This window comes from Myripristis murdjan, chromosome 7, assembly GCF_902150065.1.
Source record: "Myripristis murdjan chromosome 7, fMyrMur1.1, whole genome shotgun sequence".
Classification (NCBI taxonomy): domain Eukaryota; kingdom Metazoa; phylum Chordata; class Actinopteri; order Holocentriformes; family Holocentridae; genus Myripristis; species Myripristis murdjan.
The window spans coordinates 8,117,512-8,135,575 of NC_043986.1; the positions used below are offsets into that span (position 1 = coordinate 8,117,512).

General features: G+C 40.1%; 1 protein-coding gene across 2 annotated transcripts in view; it reads left to right on the forward strand.

Moving 5' to 3' along the window:
• The window catches only part of prkar2aa (protein kinase, cAMP-dependent, regulatory, type II, alpha A), a 59,608-nt gene extending 41,824 nt beyond the window's left edge, over nucleotides 1-17,784 (forward strand). For both annotated transcript variants that reach the window (XM_030055226.1, XM_030055227.1), the window contains exons 4-11: nucleotides 2,681-2,817; nucleotides 4,573-4,679; nucleotides 8,697-8,838; nucleotides 9,989-10,090; nucleotides 10,270-10,344; nucleotides 11,049-11,114; nucleotides 13,045-13,183; nucleotides 16,387-17,784. In XM_030055226.1, the coding sequence (XP_029911086.1) occupies nucleotides 2,681-2,817; nucleotides 4,573-4,679; nucleotides 8,697-8,838; nucleotides 9,989-10,090; nucleotides 10,270-10,344; nucleotides 11,049-11,114; nucleotides 13,045-13,183; nucleotides 16,387-16,511 (893 nt within the window). In that variant the 3' untranslated portion in view covers nucleotides 16,512-17,784. The remainder of the gene's footprint in view (nucleotides 1-2,680; nucleotides 2,818-4,572; nucleotides 4,680-8,696; nucleotides 8,839-9,988; nucleotides 10,091-10,269; nucleotides 10,345-11,048; nucleotides 11,115-13,044; nucleotides 13,184-16,386) is intronic.
• Nucleotides 17,785-18,064: the final 280 nt, after the last annotated feature.

The window sequence follows — 18,064 nt, forward strand, 5'->3', positions numbered from 1 at the left end:
TGTGATCTGCGATCTGAAAAAAAAAAATAAATAAAATAAATGAATGAATACTTGAAATTTCACTAGATACATGTTATTCATGTACAGATATACAGTTTTTTGTCCCTCAGTTCAGACAGTGTGGTGCATTAAGTCTGTGCCAAACCTGCTATTGATTTTTGTTGTCAACAGTGTCCAGAGTCCTGCCTGTTACTTTGATCCAAGCTGATGATTGGGGGGGGAAAAAATCATCATCATAAAACATTGAAACTGCTCACCAACATTAAATTGCCTAAGATAGTTTTTTTCATTAGGCAGACACAAGTGTGTTTCTCCTGTATCAGAGGGCGTCGTGGAGCTGTTGCACCAAGAAAATCCCCGGGTTGCCTGACTCCAGCAGAGCTACTGTTTGCTTGGCCACTCAGCCATTTATTTAATGTTCTGGATAAAAACAGCAGCCATGGATATTACCTTTTCAACACTTTATTAGCTACCTGTCAGCCTCACCCACATCTGCCTTTCGCAAAGGAAACTTGACATCATAGCAGTGTGTGTGTGTGTGTGTGTGTGTGTGTGTGTGCTAGGGCTTTGCATCTCACCCACTGAGACCATTTTGATACACATCTCTTTCCATGGTCGATGATCCGATGCATCTAGATACATTTTAAATAGCTAACAAATATGTACAATCTGATTCAGCCCTGTAATGATGTGTTATAGTGCAACAGTGTGAATCTTCACATTTTGATTCTACTTTTGCTGTAATTCTGCTATTAGTTTAAAAAAAAAAAAAACTGAAGTATCTGCATACGAAGTGTGGAAATTATTGTCTACTGCTAGTATGTTTCTTTATCTTTCCATGATTTCGTGGCTTCCAGTTTGGTTTTTTGAGACTACTGCCCCCTCCTGGTATGGAGAGTTACTTCCTCTCACGCCGGTGCATTTTAGCCATCAGCTGTAGTCTGTGCTTTGTGTTTACGGACAACTTGTATCAGAAGATGTGTTGCGAGGTAAACCAAATGCAACTGTTTCAGTCGGCATTAGTTCTTTTGGTTTTTGTCACAGTTTGACTTGAAAATTTTTAACCGTCTCAGAATTCAAGTCCTTTCTTTTTAATATAAATATAATCCAAGAATTTGGCACACAAAGTTGAATGTCACATTTTGCATATGTTCTGTAAAGGTAGTGCAACATAACAACAAAAAAAACGTGTTGAACGTTCAACATTATCATCGTGTTCAGTTTAATTTCACATAGTGCGAAAAAAAGACTGTTCACTACATATGTACAGTTTACTGAACCAAGGACTGCAGAATCATTGGTTTTGGTTTAGTTATGAAATCGTTAACACAGTTATAAAGACGAACCATAAAAAAATACACAACAATACACAATACTCCCTACAAAGTGCAGTGTTGTAAACACAACAACTTTATGAGAGCCATCTAACCACAGACTTAGCTGATGAATTAATGACTATACTGAAAGTATTTTTATGTTTGTTTTAAATAGTCTAAGGAGACATTGCCTTTGAAAGAATATTTGTTGATTTCATATATCATTATCAAATCTCTGAAAAAAAAAAAAGACATTTACCGAGAACACTGGAAGTGGTAGGGTTTTTTCCTGTAATGTACAAACCAAACCAAACCAAACCGAAACTGAAATCATGACCCAGAAACTGCAATACAAACCAACCCGTGCGTTTATTGAACCCTTCCATGCCTAGTTAACACCCCTGTTAAAATGCTACACACAGGATTACATTTACACACGCAAACACACATTCAAACCTTCTTTCAAGCTTTTCCTGAAGAAAGTAGAGTCGGGAAGACTGTCTGTTCAGAGCTTAAGGAAACACAAATACCCCATGACAGTTTGAAACAGCTGCAACAGTGTTTGCACCATCCAGGGTGTGTAAACATGTCACTGTCCATATTGTTGATTTTTCACTTCTGGGCTCCAGCAGCGTCCATAATGTCCTCTTATCTCTTCTGATCACGGCCTCAAACTGTGTTACACAATATCATCCACTTTGCATGGTTCTGTGTCTGTGCAACATTTCACTTTGCCCATGCTCTATTAAGGGTGTGTATGTGTGCGCATGTGCGTGTGTGTGTGTGTATAGAAGCATTTAACCCAGATGGTAAAGTAGATACAGTGTCTCTGTCTGTGTGTAGAACATGACATTATTCTGTGGCCCCTGTCACATCTGTGATTAACATGTCCTGTGTCCAGATTATGTCAAGATACATTTATGCCTGACATTCAAATGCACCTCTGCCTTCCACATAAAACAAGATTGGATTTCTGTTTTCATCACAAAATGCAGATTTCTATAAATGTAATTTCATCTCACAATATTTCCATCCTATAAGTCTGACCTAATACCTTGTGTGACTTGCTCCCTGCCCTGAATTATTCCGATAATCCGTTTTTGACAAGGATGTTACCACCTGGGCTGCCTGCCACCTGCCTGATTTGCATGCACTTCCTGGTTGGATTGTTGTGGTTAACTGTTATTTCACCCATTAACATTGTTTTTATATGTGGATTCACAAATCACCTCCATAAGTAGTTTAGATGATCAAGTTTCATGAATCTTGGATGCATTTACAATCAGATCTACAATGTGGTCACCCAGGATGCACCAAGCAAATACATGATGAGTGTGAAGAGGGTTTATATGTTTTCATTGCAGTGTGTGCGGAGGCATTCAACCCAGATGACGAGGAGGAGGACACGGAGCCCAGAGTGGTTCACCCCAAAACAGACGAACAGCGCTGCAGACTGCAGGAGGCCTGCCGAGACATCCTGCTGTTCAAAACATTAGATCAGGTTGGTACAAACACACACACGCGCGCACACACACACTATTTATGTAGAGTGGTATTTTGAGTACCACTCTTCAGCTGAAGGACCTGGATTCAAACCTCTGTGTTTGTAAGCATCCACCCTGTTGAAGTGTCTTTGAGCAAGACACTGAATGCCTCAGAGTACATATCTGTAGCTAATCCTGACCTTGGACCTCCTTGTGGAATTGGGGACTTAATACTGTTACCTGTTTAATCCATAGGGGATAAATTAAATTTCATTCTGCAATTGTTTTTATCCTACCAAAAAAGTTTTCAAAATCTAAGTTTATAAATTATAAATTCAGACTGTTGGTCTTCAAACAGTACAAACACCAAGGGAATAAAATGAAGATAACATCATCATCATCATTTTTTCTGCTCCTTAATGCATACTGTCACATTTTTGTGTGCAAACACTCAAACACACATGGAAATGTACACAGATCATTAACATCTATGTGTATAGATCCCGACAACATCCTCATGTTAATGAAAAATGCGCATACACACGCCTAAGCAAACATGCACACAGTCCTGCATTAGTACTGTACATAGAGTAGACACTGCAGTGTGTAACACTAGACCAGGTAATTGATACACACGGCCACATAGTGATCCACAATCATAGTGATGAGACACTGCAATGCTGAACACTAGAATTAGATATGAAAGGCATAAACAATAAGGGTATTATAAGGACAATAATAATGTGTTTCCAATAAAATACCACATTGCACTTGCTATTTATTTTGTGTAACAGCACTGTTGTCCACTGACATGAAACTGCCACTGAGGGGAAGTCCGATGTCACTGGAAAGTAGTGTTGGGGTGATAGGACAAAATCAAATATGGCAGATTGACCAAATAACTTGAAATCGATATTGTGATGATATTGTATGCATGACTATTGATGTTTTCCTAAGATATTTAAACATGAGATTTTTGACGAATACTCAATAGTACCATGGATATGATGACCAAGCAGATAATAACCGCAAGGCAAATAACAGAACAGCCAAAAAAGTCTAATAAGTTCAGAAAATTGCATCTCTTATGCCTTTAAATCCAGGAAAAGGCAGTAGGTATCTCATATCACGATATTGATTCTACTGTGGTATGCAAAATGTGCTTGGAAAACATTTAAGCCAAGGATGGAAATAACAGTGATCAAATGCAGAGTACTTTCCTTTGATTTCCAGAGATACACAAGTACAACACACACACAACAGGCGCCCCTTGTGTGCATTGACAAATGTGCATATACGGCTCAGTAGGCTTGTCCTGTTGGCCAGAAACCTGCAGGTACAGCAGCCATACAAGACTGTTTATGGGTTTGTTTGTTATCGGAGTAGTCAGACTCTTGGGTCTGTATTTGGGCATTTTTAGACTTATCTAACTTATTTCCATTACATCAACAAAACATTTGTGTTCAGTCAGTCATCTTGATTTATCCAAGTTTGTTTTGGCTGGCTGCATGCACTAAATATGTATTTGATACTTTTGAAAACTATTTTTATTATCATTGTGAACAATGTAGCATTTGGCATGAACAATGATAAATGTAAGGCATTATGAAACTTATTTCCCCCTCAGGAGAGGCGCTCAGATCTGCTATATGCTCCGTTTGAGCTGCTGGTTGAACTCTGAACAAAGAGATACACACATACATTGTCCACTCTTGTTTCCCCTGTCCCCTTGTCATTTGTGTCTCATGGATCTTCTTCTTTTCACGGTACAGGAGCAGTTCTCAGAAGTGCTGGACGCCATGTTTGAGTTGCTGGTTCAACCCCAGGAGCACGTCATCGACCAGGGAGATGATGGTGACAACTTCTATGTCATAGAGAGGTAGGAGACTCAATGTGGTTGTGTGTGTGTTTGTGTGTGTTTGTGTGTGTGTCAGTGTTGGTTAGTCTACCTGTCTGGCTAGATTTGTATTTGCAAATGCTCAGTCTGTTCTTGGTGGCTCAAGTGCCAGAAAGGGCAGTGTTTACCTTGTTGGGAAGCAGAATCAGTGCCAGAAAGTTGGTCACAGAACAACGTGCCTGACATGATCTGAACTGTTAAGATAAACACTGCCGATCAGTACCCTGGAGGCAGGTAAAAACAAAAACTAGGTGATCAAGTTTGAGGATGTACAAACAGAGAGATTACTTTTCAAGTGGGAATGACATGTACTTATGTAAAAAAAAAAAATTACCATTGCAGTTACAGTCTGCTATTGGCTCATCTTGTTTGCTGTTGATCAAACCATGACAAAACAGGTTAAGCCACATAACAGGTAACCAAGATCAGCCGATTGGAGATGCATTGTCATGCTTTAAACCCGTAGATCCAAGTCCATTTGAAAGAGAGTCTTTGTTTTCTTGGTTGGCCTTTGAAAAGTATCTCCAAATTGTAAAAAAAAAATACTACTACTACTAATAATAATAATAAATCCAAAATTGTATTTAAAAACAGCTTTTGAATTTGCCATCTGCTACTGGCTGATCTTTGGTGCCAGGTGATGTCATCCTCTGTGGAGTACAAGAGGTGGTGGTATCTCAGCCAATAGCAGATGACGATTTCAGCGGCACGCCTTTTACCTCCAAATGTTTTACACCGATTTATGTCCGGTGTCTAGTTACTCTTCACTGTGTTTCTATTGTTGTGTGTTTGTGTGGCGGCAGAGGGTTAAGTACTTGAATACTGAGATTCAAAAAGATGTGGCTGTTATGCTGGCCTTTAAAAGGGAAATGGTTATTTTAAGGTTAGAGTTTGAGGTAAATGGGGTTAAAATTGGATTTACGTCAAGGTCGGGCTGTTGGTGGTTATGGTGATGAATGGATGGGTCAGGGTTAAGGCCATGGACTACTCTCATTCTGTTTATGTATGTGTACACTGTCCCTATGAAGGCCTTTCATGCAATTCTGCTCCCATACTGCTGACGTGTACCCATATTACACTGCCCCCTGGTCCTTACTGTTTACACTGACCTTTACTGGTTTTTAAAGACTTGGTTTTAATCCAGTGATGTGTTGTGTGACTTCAAAGTAGGTGTCCAAGGGAAAACATGACACTTTTTGACTGGAAATTTAAAATCTTGCTATTGTTTGCATAAAGTACAGTAGATTCTTGCAGTGTTGCCAGCTGAATAAAAGCACTGTAGACTAGAAGTTTTAGTTAAGTATTACAAAAAATAAATGGGTTGTTTTATAAGCTTCCACAATAACCCTCAGGATTACAAGGAAGTGAAGTCTTCGTCCACCAGCCATAGAAGTCACTTAGATTACTTTACCAGCCCAAATAATCTCCATATGGTGGTCGATTCCCTGGCTGCTGCCATATGGCGAACAGTCTCACCAGTGTTGGGCTTAATTTATCCCACTGTGACCCCTTAGTCATTCCTGGTGCTGCACATATGAGCGTAGTGTGCTGCCTCTCCATCTGCATAAACCCTTTATAACGCAGCGTGCTTCCTGTACATGAGGCACGTGATGACCTTTGAGAGCAGCACGCCTGCCTAGTCATATACTGTCCCGGGGTTTTCCCTGGCCTGTAAAGAGGCGGAGGTGGGAGCTAATGTCACCAGCAGGGTGGGGTTTGAGGGGTAAAAAGGGAAAGAAAAAAACAGGAAAAAGAAATACATTGTTTAGTCGAGCTCCAGTTCCTGTGCCTCTTTTTTGCATACACACAATGCACCATCATAGATTTCCATTCAAATTACATTATGCATTTGTCATCGGTGAATCAAATCTATGCACAGTCACGTTAATTTGTCATAAAGTCAGTCATGTCGACTTGGGTGAAGTGACCTCTGCACAGCTTGGTCATCTTCAAGGTGCTGGAAAAACACAGGAGAAAAATCATGCGTAGGAAATGTGATTTGCTGCACACTAAAAAGTCAGACTGAGGAAGGAATGCATAACACATCCGTCTATCTGCCGTCAGCCAATTGTAAAATGGTAGTTACTGGTGACTTTGTGATGCAGGAGTAAAGGGAGACTGAAATCATCACGAGCGAGTTAACTGCCATGGAAGGACTGAATCCATGAGCGTCCTTAGAAATCAATCAGAGACCCCGTGCAAAGACGAGCACAACAAAAACATTGTGAAAAGAATAGCTGTGGTCTTCACTTCTGATTGGCTGACATATTTGAAGCCACTGCAAAGTAACCACACCACAGTTAATTTTATTAGACGCTCCAACTGAAAATCTGCCGTTTTCATGTGTCGCTCAGCAACCGCACTGTTTATCCACTGATCGAGAGTGTCTTGGCCGAAACCAAACATTTAATCATTGTTATGCAATTATTGTTGATAGATTTATTGAACACTTGAGTTTGATCCACTGCAGTTTCATAATATCAGAAAGCCACCCAGTGTAGTGGTTTAGTTGGTTTATATTAGCTATAACACCTTTTAATGGCTTTTAAACATTGCCGTAAAGCTCGTCTCATGACTCTTAATCGTATTTGGCGATAATGGGGTGCATGTTGTTTCCAGGGTGGTTTATAAAAAAAGAGAAAAAGAAAAAAGAAAAAAAAAAACACTGCTTGGTGCTGCCCATTGGTGGAGAAGGACAAAGCAGAGAAAATCCTGTTTGTTATACATACAGTGGAACATTATTTTGTCCACCAATCATTTTCAGTGTTTCAAATTTTAGAATAGCGCAACACGTCAAAATGATGCTTGCCCTCCTGTCAAAGCCGCTGGTTGCATAGACAAGCTTGAATTTGTCAGCAAATGCGGCTGGTGATAGTTTCCACCCTGACAAATCGTTCAAAACATCTTCGGTAGAGATGCAACCCCTCGTTCATGTCAGTCTACATCATCGTGTAAATCAAGGCACGGAAATTGTTTTTTGACCTTTTTTCCACACCTTCTTCAACATCTGTCCTCCTAAGCTGAAGAAGATTTAATAGGTCAAACACATGGCAGCTTTCACCCGGACTCACCCGCTCAGTCTACTTCATATTTGGTACTGTATAGATTACATTGTGCTTGGCTATGCCCAGTCAGCTGACGGCACAAGTGATCATCATCCTCATCGTCACGGTAATCCAGTCAAACTAAGTTAATACTCCACCAGCGACAAGGGTTTAGCCCAGCCACGCAGCCAATGGGAGGACAGGCTATCTTATAAAATGACTGGTTAATCCTGACGAGCAACAGCGCTGCATATTACCTTCCCCAGGTTTAATCCTTACAGAGAAGCAGGGAGTGATATAGAGTGCAGCTCAGCTATCACCAACACACACTCGCACGTGCTCACTTAAAAAAATAAATAAATAAATAAATAAAAAATCACACACATATAAACAAGCCTATACTCACACATGCACTCACATGCATCTATATAAAGATATATACATATATGTGTATGGAAAAATATCTAATTGAGAAATACTGGCACAATCACAGACATACACACACACACACACACACACACACACACACACACACACACACACACATTTAATCACTCAGGCTGCCAAGCTGGTACAAGGTCCTATCCGGAGGCTACAGATAAACTGTAATTGGATGGTTATTTAAATGAGTCAATAGGCCAATGTGCAACACTGATCACCTCTTAACTGTTGCTCCGGGGTGATGGAAAATAAATCAAGGAAATTCATTCTGGTTGAATGCACTTATTTATCTATATCTATATTTACACTTTATTTATTTAGTTAGTTAATTTTGTGTGTGTGTGTATTGGATATAATTGTCCTCTCTTTTTTTCCTCTGCCTTTGTGTGTGTGTGTCTGTCTGTCTCTCTCTCTCTCTCTCTCTCTCTCTCTCTCTCTCTCTCTCTCTCTCTCTCTTCTTCTCTCTGTCTTCCTCTCTGTCCCCCTCTGTGTGTCTGTGTATGTATGTGTGTAGGGGTGTGTATGATATCGTGGTAAAAGGAGTGTGTGTGGGTCAGTATGACAATAAGGGCAGCTTCGGGGAGCTGGCACTCATGTACAACACGCCGCGCGCCGCCACCATCATTGCCACCCAGGATGGGGCGCTGTGGGGACTGGTGAGAACACACACACACACACACACACAAACAAAAAAAAAACACACACTTAACTATCTCCAAAAATGGGAAGCCACTCTTGGAGTGCTGTGTGGCAGCAAAGCCAGAGGAAGTTGTCAAATATGCTGATCTCTCTGCTATATTCTGGCGTGTTCCCATAGTTCTAGGTACAGAGTTTATTTTCTAGACACTGAGGACTGTTTTAGTGGGGAAAAAAGTCACAACCTGAAGTTCATCATTCAGTGTTTCCAAAACATGAATGGTCCAGCCTGTTTTAATTTTGACCATTTTAGTTGCCGTCATTTAGAAAGTACAAAAAGAAAGATGCTCTTTCCCTTTGTTCATCTGTGAGAGTTTGCATTGTGAATGGATTTAATGCCCTCTTTAATCAAATTGTGTATATTCAGCTGTTTGGTGAGAAATTATGGTAGGAATGGAGTCCCTTAGCGGTGAATGAAGCTCGTCCTCTGATCACTTACGCTGCAGCAGCGCCACCCTGTGGCCATGCAGGGGGACAGCGGCACCGCTCACACAGCATGAATGAAACTGACTGTGTTGCAGGAGGTGGAAAGAACTCAGTAAAACTTTATATGGGGCTTAACCACACTTTGAGATGTGGAGTTGTGGGAAGCAGATTAATACTGTATGCAGCTGTGGTTAGGAGCATTACGACATCAAGTGTGGCAAGAAAAATCGAACTGTGATCTACTGCATCCTCATTATTTATTGAATAAGTGCTTTCGTTTATTAAAAGTGCATAGACACAGGTGTCTCAGCACACTTTACAAGGGCAGAAGAAAAAATGATGTATCACTAAATAAGCATACATACAAGTGCCAGCATCTAAATACTCATATACATACTCATTTTGTTTTGTTTTGTTTTCGTTGGTTGGTTGTTTTTTTTGTTATTTTATTTATTTATTTATTTATTTATTTAGCTTTGTGAATTTGTGACAGATTGGTCAGTTTCTCTTAATGTTGAATATAAAATATAAATATATATAAATATAAATATATTCCAGCATTACTGGCTCTTCTTTATTTAAGAGCAGCTGGTTTTCTCTACAGTCTGTTGATACGCACTGTGTATGAAGAATCCTCTTTTTTTTTCGTGTGTGTGTGTGTGTGTTTGTGTGTGTGTATTGTAGGATCGTGCCACGTTTCGTAGACTCATTGTGAAGAACAACGCCAAGAAGAGGAAGATGTACGAGTGCTTCATCGAGTCTGTGCCGCTACTCAAATCACTGGAGGTGAGGAGGAGGAGATAGAGGGAGGAAAAGGGGTCTTGTGCGTTGGGCTGTTTTCATAACCCCACTTCTCTCTTCCTGCCTCTTTCTCCCATCATCCATCTCTTTCTCCTGTGCCGTCTTCACTCTCCCATCTCTCTGTCTTTTTCTCCTGTCTTCTCTCTCTGTATTTTTCTCTGCAGGTATCAGAGAGGATGAAGATAGTGGATGTATTAGGACTTAAGCAATTCTCAGATGGTGAGCGCATCATCATGCAGGTAAGGCATAAAAAATAAAATAAAATTCAATGCCAATTTCTATATTTCAAAAGTTAAAGCTTGGCTCTGACATCGCCAGGGTTGAGCTTGAGTCCCACCGGGCCCGCCCACACTAAAAACCTACCCACTCAATAAAAAGCCTCTGCCATATAGCACGTCATGTTTAGACAATAGGTGATGCCCCAGGTCTTCATCTCTGGTCTGGTGGAGATAGCTTTGAATTATTCTGTGTTCATGCTGAATTTACAGGAAATTCAACCTGGCAGCTGAGAAAAATCAACCTCCTAGTGGTAATTACAGCAGAGATCGATTTAAAGCCATAATATTGTTTTTAAGGTGGACATCCCAGCGGGTTAAACGCATGAACTCTTCCTATTCTTACGAATAGATCCATGTTACATGAATGCAGCAGTGTTGTTTTGTGTAATTAATTGACTTTGTCTGTAATGGGACTAGGCAGCTGCACAAACTAGTTCCCCATTTAGAGATGAATTTGAAACTTTTAAGGTCCTAGGCTGGAAAAAGATCAACAGTCTGGGAGTGAATTTGCTTTAATTGAACAAAACTGAGATATTTCAGTTGTTAAATTACAAGGAGAAAGGAAAAAGAAAGTGAGTGTCTGGCTCATATTTATCCCATATACAGGAGTTCTTGTTGTTGTGGGTGCACTGTACATATGAGTTGTCTGTCCTGTGGCTCCACAGGGAGACAAGGCCGACTGCTTCTACATCGTAGAATCTGGAGAAGTCAAGATCATGATGAAGAGTAAAGTAAGTGGCTCCTCTTCCTCTTTCACAACTCTGCATTTAATCGTAGCGTTTCAGTTTATTGACCTTTTTTTGTTCCAGTTATTAAAATACATGCAGCAGCATCCCCTTGGTCAATTTTGATTTTTTTTTTTTTTTTAGTTACTTTGAGTATTGATTTTAATAACTAAAATGTAACTGTAAGCAGCAGCTCAAGGGGTTTAGACACAAAAGATAGTCTTTGACTGAATATGACCTTCATGCCACATGCATAAAGTGCCACATTGTTGGGGAGAAATGGTTTTCCACACACCCACTTACACCTCGAGGCAATGATATCACATGTGCCAAACTCTTATTTTTAACTGTTTAAACTTAATAAGTTTACTGTCAAAATGTTGATGAAAAAATTTTGAAAAAAATCACACATCATTCTTCTGGTTTCGGGTGTTTTTATTGGTGAAGTTTGATCAAACATTTGGTGAAATATAAATATGTTGTGCAGACAAAGCTAATTACAGTAAGACACCAAATGTCAGTGTGCACTCATTGTTTGACATCTGAAATCAATTTGAAACATGTGATATCTGGTATCTAAAGAATGTCTGTCAAATTTGGTGAAGATTTGTCAGGATATAGATGTTAATTGATTTGTACATTTTGAAAAATATGGAGCGGTGGACTTGTGAATATGTTGTGTTGTGATACGTTGCAGTGAGGCAAATTTTGTCACAGAAACAGTTTTGGACAAGATGTCAAAAATAGGATTTTTAGAAACTTGAGAAAGTCACAAAATTTGACGTTTTTAGAGCAGAAGACCATTTGAGCAAAGATGCAGATGACTTGAGAGATGATGACAGTCTTTTTACTCTGAAACGTCAACTTGATTATTATCGTGCTGCTCTGAGGCATTGACCTCCAAGTAGCACTGTAATAATCGAGTCACTTTATGTGCCTGAGAAGTGGGTGGAATTTGCAACCCACCTGCTAATTTTCATGTTTCTCAGTCTTACATTTTTTGCCGTTTAAACACTTTTAGCTAAGAAAAATATGAAAAAGAAAGAATTATAACAAAAACAATAGAGTTCCAGCGGCTTCACTGCTTGGAGCCCTAATAAATGAAAATCTATCATGGGGAGGTGGACTACAAACTTACCACACTTTATTTCTCAGTTGTTCACATTTTTCGTCGCCGGAGCTTCATGAGTGTGTTGTTGATTTTCATAGCATTGCACTGAACCATTATTATAGTTGACATTGTTCATATATTGACAATTTGGCTTATAACAAACCCACAAATTACTGTGATGCCTGTAGCTCTCTGTCCCAACTGGGCAGCATTTTGCGTGCAATGACTGATACAGAATGAAAATTCACAAAGGTGATGGTAGCCATGGAAGGCTCTGTCTTTATTTTGCAAGATAGACCTGCTGAATTGATTCTTCTCCTCTAGCTTTTTCTGATTCATGCACTTGGCATGAGGTGAGGCAACAGCAGTTTTGTTTTAATGATAAAAATCCCCTTGGACTGGTTGTTTTTCCCAGATCCAGCTTTACACTGTGACCATTTTGGTTTCTTTGTCAGTCAGAATAATTTGTACACCAACATGTTCTTGGGAAACTCACCATACTGGGTCCCCTGTGTCCACCAACATCCTGCTCTTGCAGCGCCCGCTTCTTTTCCTCTTAGCCTCCAGCTGAAAGGTTGAATTTAATGTTTGCAGAACAGCAGGCACCGACTGTCCAAAACATTTAAATGCTCAAAACCCACTCTAAGAACCAGCAGACTTCAAACTTGTTTCCTGTTTTTGCTTAGCAACAGCGTGAACCACAATTTCATTCACAGCTGCTCAGTGCTGGGAGCTAAAAAAGAAAAAAAGAAAAGAAAAGAAAAGAAAAAAGGGCTCCCAGTGGTTTCTAACCTTCCTTCCTCTCTTCTCTCTCTCCCCCTGCAGACGAAGGCGGACCAAGCAGACAATGCGGAGGTGGAGATAACGCGCTGTAGCAGGGGTCAGTACTTTGGGGAGCTGGCCTTGGTCACCAACAAGCCCCGAGCTGCCTCAGCCTACGCAGCGGGCGACGTCAAGTGTTTGGGTAAGAATTAATACGCAGACACACTCGCTCGCTTAGCACATTTTGCAGCATCACAACTAAAGCTGCTTGTAAGATACTGACTGTTGGAGGTACTGTGTTTATGAAATGTTGTGTTGTTGGGCAGGAGGGGCTTACGCGTTCCCTTACTTTTATAATTTATCAAAAAAGTTTTTGAAGCTATAAGTTTTGATATAATCACCTGCATTTTTGAACTTGTGAGGGATAAGTTTTAATAAATGACACATTGTGTCAGTTTCTAATTATCATTAAAAAAAATTATTTATTTTCGGTTGATGGTCAGACTAGGGAAGCAGTTTTGAAGACATCACTTTGGTCTGTGGGAACTTGACTTGGGCATTTGTCATTAGTTTGAACATTTTCTAAATGAACTGATTAATCAGTCAATCTAAAAATAATGGGCAGCATAATCAACAATGTCAACAGTCACTGAGGAAGGGAGATGAGGAAAGTTGTGTTCATAGAAAGAAGTAATAATGGCACAAAAAAATCCATTCAACTAGATTCCAAAAGTTAAAAAAAGAAAAACTTTATTCTTAGGGCTACGTGGTTAAAATACACCAGTGTGTTTCAGCAAAAATGCTATCCTCAGGGTGTCTAGATACACAACAGTGAAATAATTAATTAGTTCCAGCCCTAATGATCAGTTACTTCAGAAACACGGGTTTCTCCACACTGCTGACACATCACGCAGGCCACTATGTCACTCATAAGCATGATAGATTTCATACACATCTCCCATTCATTTATAATGCAATGTGACATCTGTCCTGCTTCTTTTCGGCATCAAATCCCTGCACGACGTAACACTTCCTTTACAGGTTTTCATCTCGTCGCCCGTCCTCCGCTGTAGCTTCACTTCGTTCAGGCAGGATTCTGGTTCGACCCTCAGTAGTCGATATTGTTTACACTAAAATCTACAGCTGTCTGGCAAATCTACAGTGAAAAGAGCCATAATTTGTCCACTTGATAAAAGTAGTGCTGTGTTAGCATGAACCAAAGACGGCTCTACATTTATCAGATTTGAAAAAGCTGCAGAAACCCCAGATCTATATTTAAAAATTAGTCCAGATTACAGCCAGTTAATTGGCGATATTTCAAGTGCTCAGTTATTAAGTTGCCAGCAATTAAACAGTTAAAAGCGGTGATGTGGTATTTAGTGGTGTTTGACTTTTGATTAATTCACAATTTGAACTCAGCTGTCTTCACCCTGTATTTAGGGGCGGATTGGAGGCTGTTAGGAAATTATTTGGCTTTTTTAGTGGCTGCTCTAATTCTGGCTCCACTCGACGTGAGCGGCTCTTCACTTGGGTAATGCACGCAGGATTTTAAACAGCTGCTCGTGTTTTTCTCTCCCCTGTCGTCTCTGTAGTGAAATCTGTTCAAAGCCGTTTCTCATTGTCCTAATTGCACCAGCAGGGATTTTTTCAGGGTAGATGTGCAGTACCTGTGTTGTGGTAACCCAGTCTGTCACTACTTAACTGTGTGTTTCTTAGTGCGCTTCTTAATATACATGAACAGAGGAGACATGTCTTCAGTGCTGGTTTGTAAAGATTAGTCAATTAACGGGTCGGTCAGTGGCTAGAAAATGGATTATAATTTAAAGAATCAGTTATTTTAGTGTTTTTACCATGTAAAGAATGAAAAAACCTGTTGCTGCTGTTGAATGAAGTTGTTTTGTAAAGTACGGTTCAATGTTGGCATTCTAAAAGTTGAAGCAAAAGGGCAAATCCACACTGAAAAGATCTTGTTCGATCCTCTTTAATTGATTTGCTTTACGTCTTCAGTTCAGGTTGGCAAACACACAAACGACAGCGTTTTTTGGAAACGCCTGTTTGGTGTCTGACTTTTAAAAAGGATCAGGCCTGTTTCTGTCCCGGCAGCATCAGCAAAATGTCAAGTCATATTTTCATAACCCAAAAACAAAAGATACAAACACTTGTCCCCAAAGGAGGAGCCACAATCATCAGTTAATACATTTTAATAAATAAAAATAACAACAAGGCTCGCCCATAATTCTACATCGTCTATGGAACAAAAACAGTGTTTCATCAAGTAAAATTCCCAAACATTTGCTGATTCCAGCCTTACTGAGATGCTAAGATTTGCCTTATTTTTCTCTGTTCTTAACATTATAAAATGAATGTTTTTGTTTTTTTGGAGGCTGGTCAGACTAAGGAAGCAGTTTGAGGAGATCTGGCCCGAGCCCTCACAGACTGTAACTAACACCGCCTGCGTCGTCAGCGTAAACGCCAGAGTTTAAAGGCTTGAAGGAGCGTAAAAATCACGTTACCTTGACGACCACATCCGCTGTTGCTGCTTCCTAATATAATTATTAGCTCTTTTTTGTATTGTTGAAACGTATTCCCTCTAAGTGCAAGTCAACTTTCAACTCTGTGATTAGTCTCAAATGCAAAGCGATCAAACAACACTTTTTGTAGGCATTGAAATTCTGATTATATTTTTGAAGATATTCTGTAAAGCCGAATAAATGTCGATTTTATTCTACTAGGAAACAGGAAATTTGCTGTTATCAGAATTAGTGAAGAAGGAATTCCACACCAGCTGTGTTCTCAGAAACACTTTTTGGACTGAAACACCACAGATTTGTTAATCCTGTTAACGCTGCATCGGGATTTTCCCATCCCGGTCATCCCGGTTTAAATGTCACAACGAGATGGATTGTGGGAATTTCCTTCAAACTAAGTCTGCAGGGTTCAGGACTTGGAAGGGAAAGTGTTCAAAAGGGGCTCAGACAGTGTGTGAGGTGCACAAGGATGGACATCGACAGTCTCGCTTTGGGCTCTGTCCAGCTGCCATTTGACCTCAAGTCTTTAATTCTGACTTGAACGTGAGTTTTGACACTTTATAAACTCGATGATTAATCAAAACAATAATCAGTAGATTGACAGTGAAGGTAACTGGTTTCAGCCTTAAGGTCTTGCTCAGCACAGTGGAGCCTCATCATCATCATCCTCATCTTCCTTTCCAGATCAACTCTTTTCTCGCTCCCTGCTGCAACAGATGGTTTGAACAGGCTTTTGAGCGCCCCCTAGAGTCCTGTGAGGAAACTGAGAGGAGGAATCTATCCATCTACCTCCGAGTAACCTCTCTTTCCCTCTCCCTCTCCCTCTCTCTCTCTCTCTCTCTCTCTCTCCCTCTCTCTCTCTCCCTCTCTCTCTCAGTAATAGACGTGCAGGCGTTCGAGCGCCTCCTCGGCTCCTGTAAGGAGATCATGAAGAGGAACATCGCCCACTATGAGGAGCAGCTGGTGGCCCTGTTCGGCTCCAGCATGGATCTGAGAGACTGAGCCTCCCACACCGCCCTCCGTGCCTTCTACACACACACACACATCTGCATACACACACACACACACACACACACACACACACACACACAAACATGTACACACACAAACGTGTACAAACACAAACATGCACACGTACATGGACACCATGTAGGCACTGAGAGACGCCCACTCAACTTAGTCTGCTCACCCTTGTGCACATACTAGCTCAACACACTCCTTGATAAGCTCACCTTGTAGGTGCACACACACACACACACACACACACACACACACACACACACACACAGCTAAAGGCCACACACCTCGTTGCTTGAGCCAGCTTCAACCTCTCAGTATGAATGTCTTTGCTGCAGTGACCATAATACAGGTGTAGCAGTGTAAGGACATGCGCACACACACACTTATACTCACATACACACACACCCACACACACACACACACACTGAATACATATACACACCAAAAACACATCACCATGCTTCACATGTGCAGGCTTTGCGTTCACATAAGCACTTAAAACAACTCAACGTTGTTCCAACAAGCCTCAGCCAAGGACACATCAACAACATTCACACACACACATACACACACACACACACACACACACACTCACACTCATACAGATGTTCAAAAATCACACAGGCACCTGCATTTGCAAAAACAGACACATGGTGGGAAAAACAGACAAATGAAAAAGAAAAAAAAAACTTTAAAAATCACTGAAAAGGAAAAGTTGAAAATGCAAAAAAGACAAAAGTTTAAAGGAGACAAAGAAGAGAGAGAGAGAGAGAGAGAGACGTTTTAGAAACATTTTATGAAGATAAACAAAAACAAGCTTTGATAAAATATTATTTAAATAAAAAAAGTGTTTCCTCTTTGGGGGGCTGGGGTGCAGACCTTTGTGAGCGCGCTCCACTTCTTCCTCTACTGTCGTTGATTGAGTTGAGTTGAGTTAGTGCTGGTGATTATTACAGTACCACAGAAGAAGTAAATACAATAACAACCCCGACATTTCTGGGCCATTGTTATTCTGTCATTGACACCACACTTCATTGTATTAATTAATTATTAATGTATTGTTATTATTATCATTATTATATATTCATTTATTATTTTGTTTGTTTTACTTTGACCAATTCAAATAAAAAGCACCATCCATCTCAGACAAAATGTAAAACAGAGAAAAATAAAAATGAAAACATTAGTGCTTATTTCTCCTTGATTATTCTTGAATGAAAAAAAAAGAAAAAAATAAAGCAAACATTTTGTTAAAAGCCTCGCCTGTATTGCATTTCTGCTCACACTCAGTTGTTATTTTGTGACTGGCTGGTTGATTTTTTTTTTTTTGCCATCTGATGAGCTGCATGTCGCAAAATGTGAGACCCAAAGTGGGAGATGGGACACCACTCGAAAGCAAACAGAAAGATTTTGTTCAGATTCTGCAGAAAATTGGGAGGATGTGCAGGCTACAGACAGATGACAAATTAAATATACTTTTGCATCCAAGTGGTTTCCCGTCACATTTTTATTTATATTTACAGTTTAGACATGAC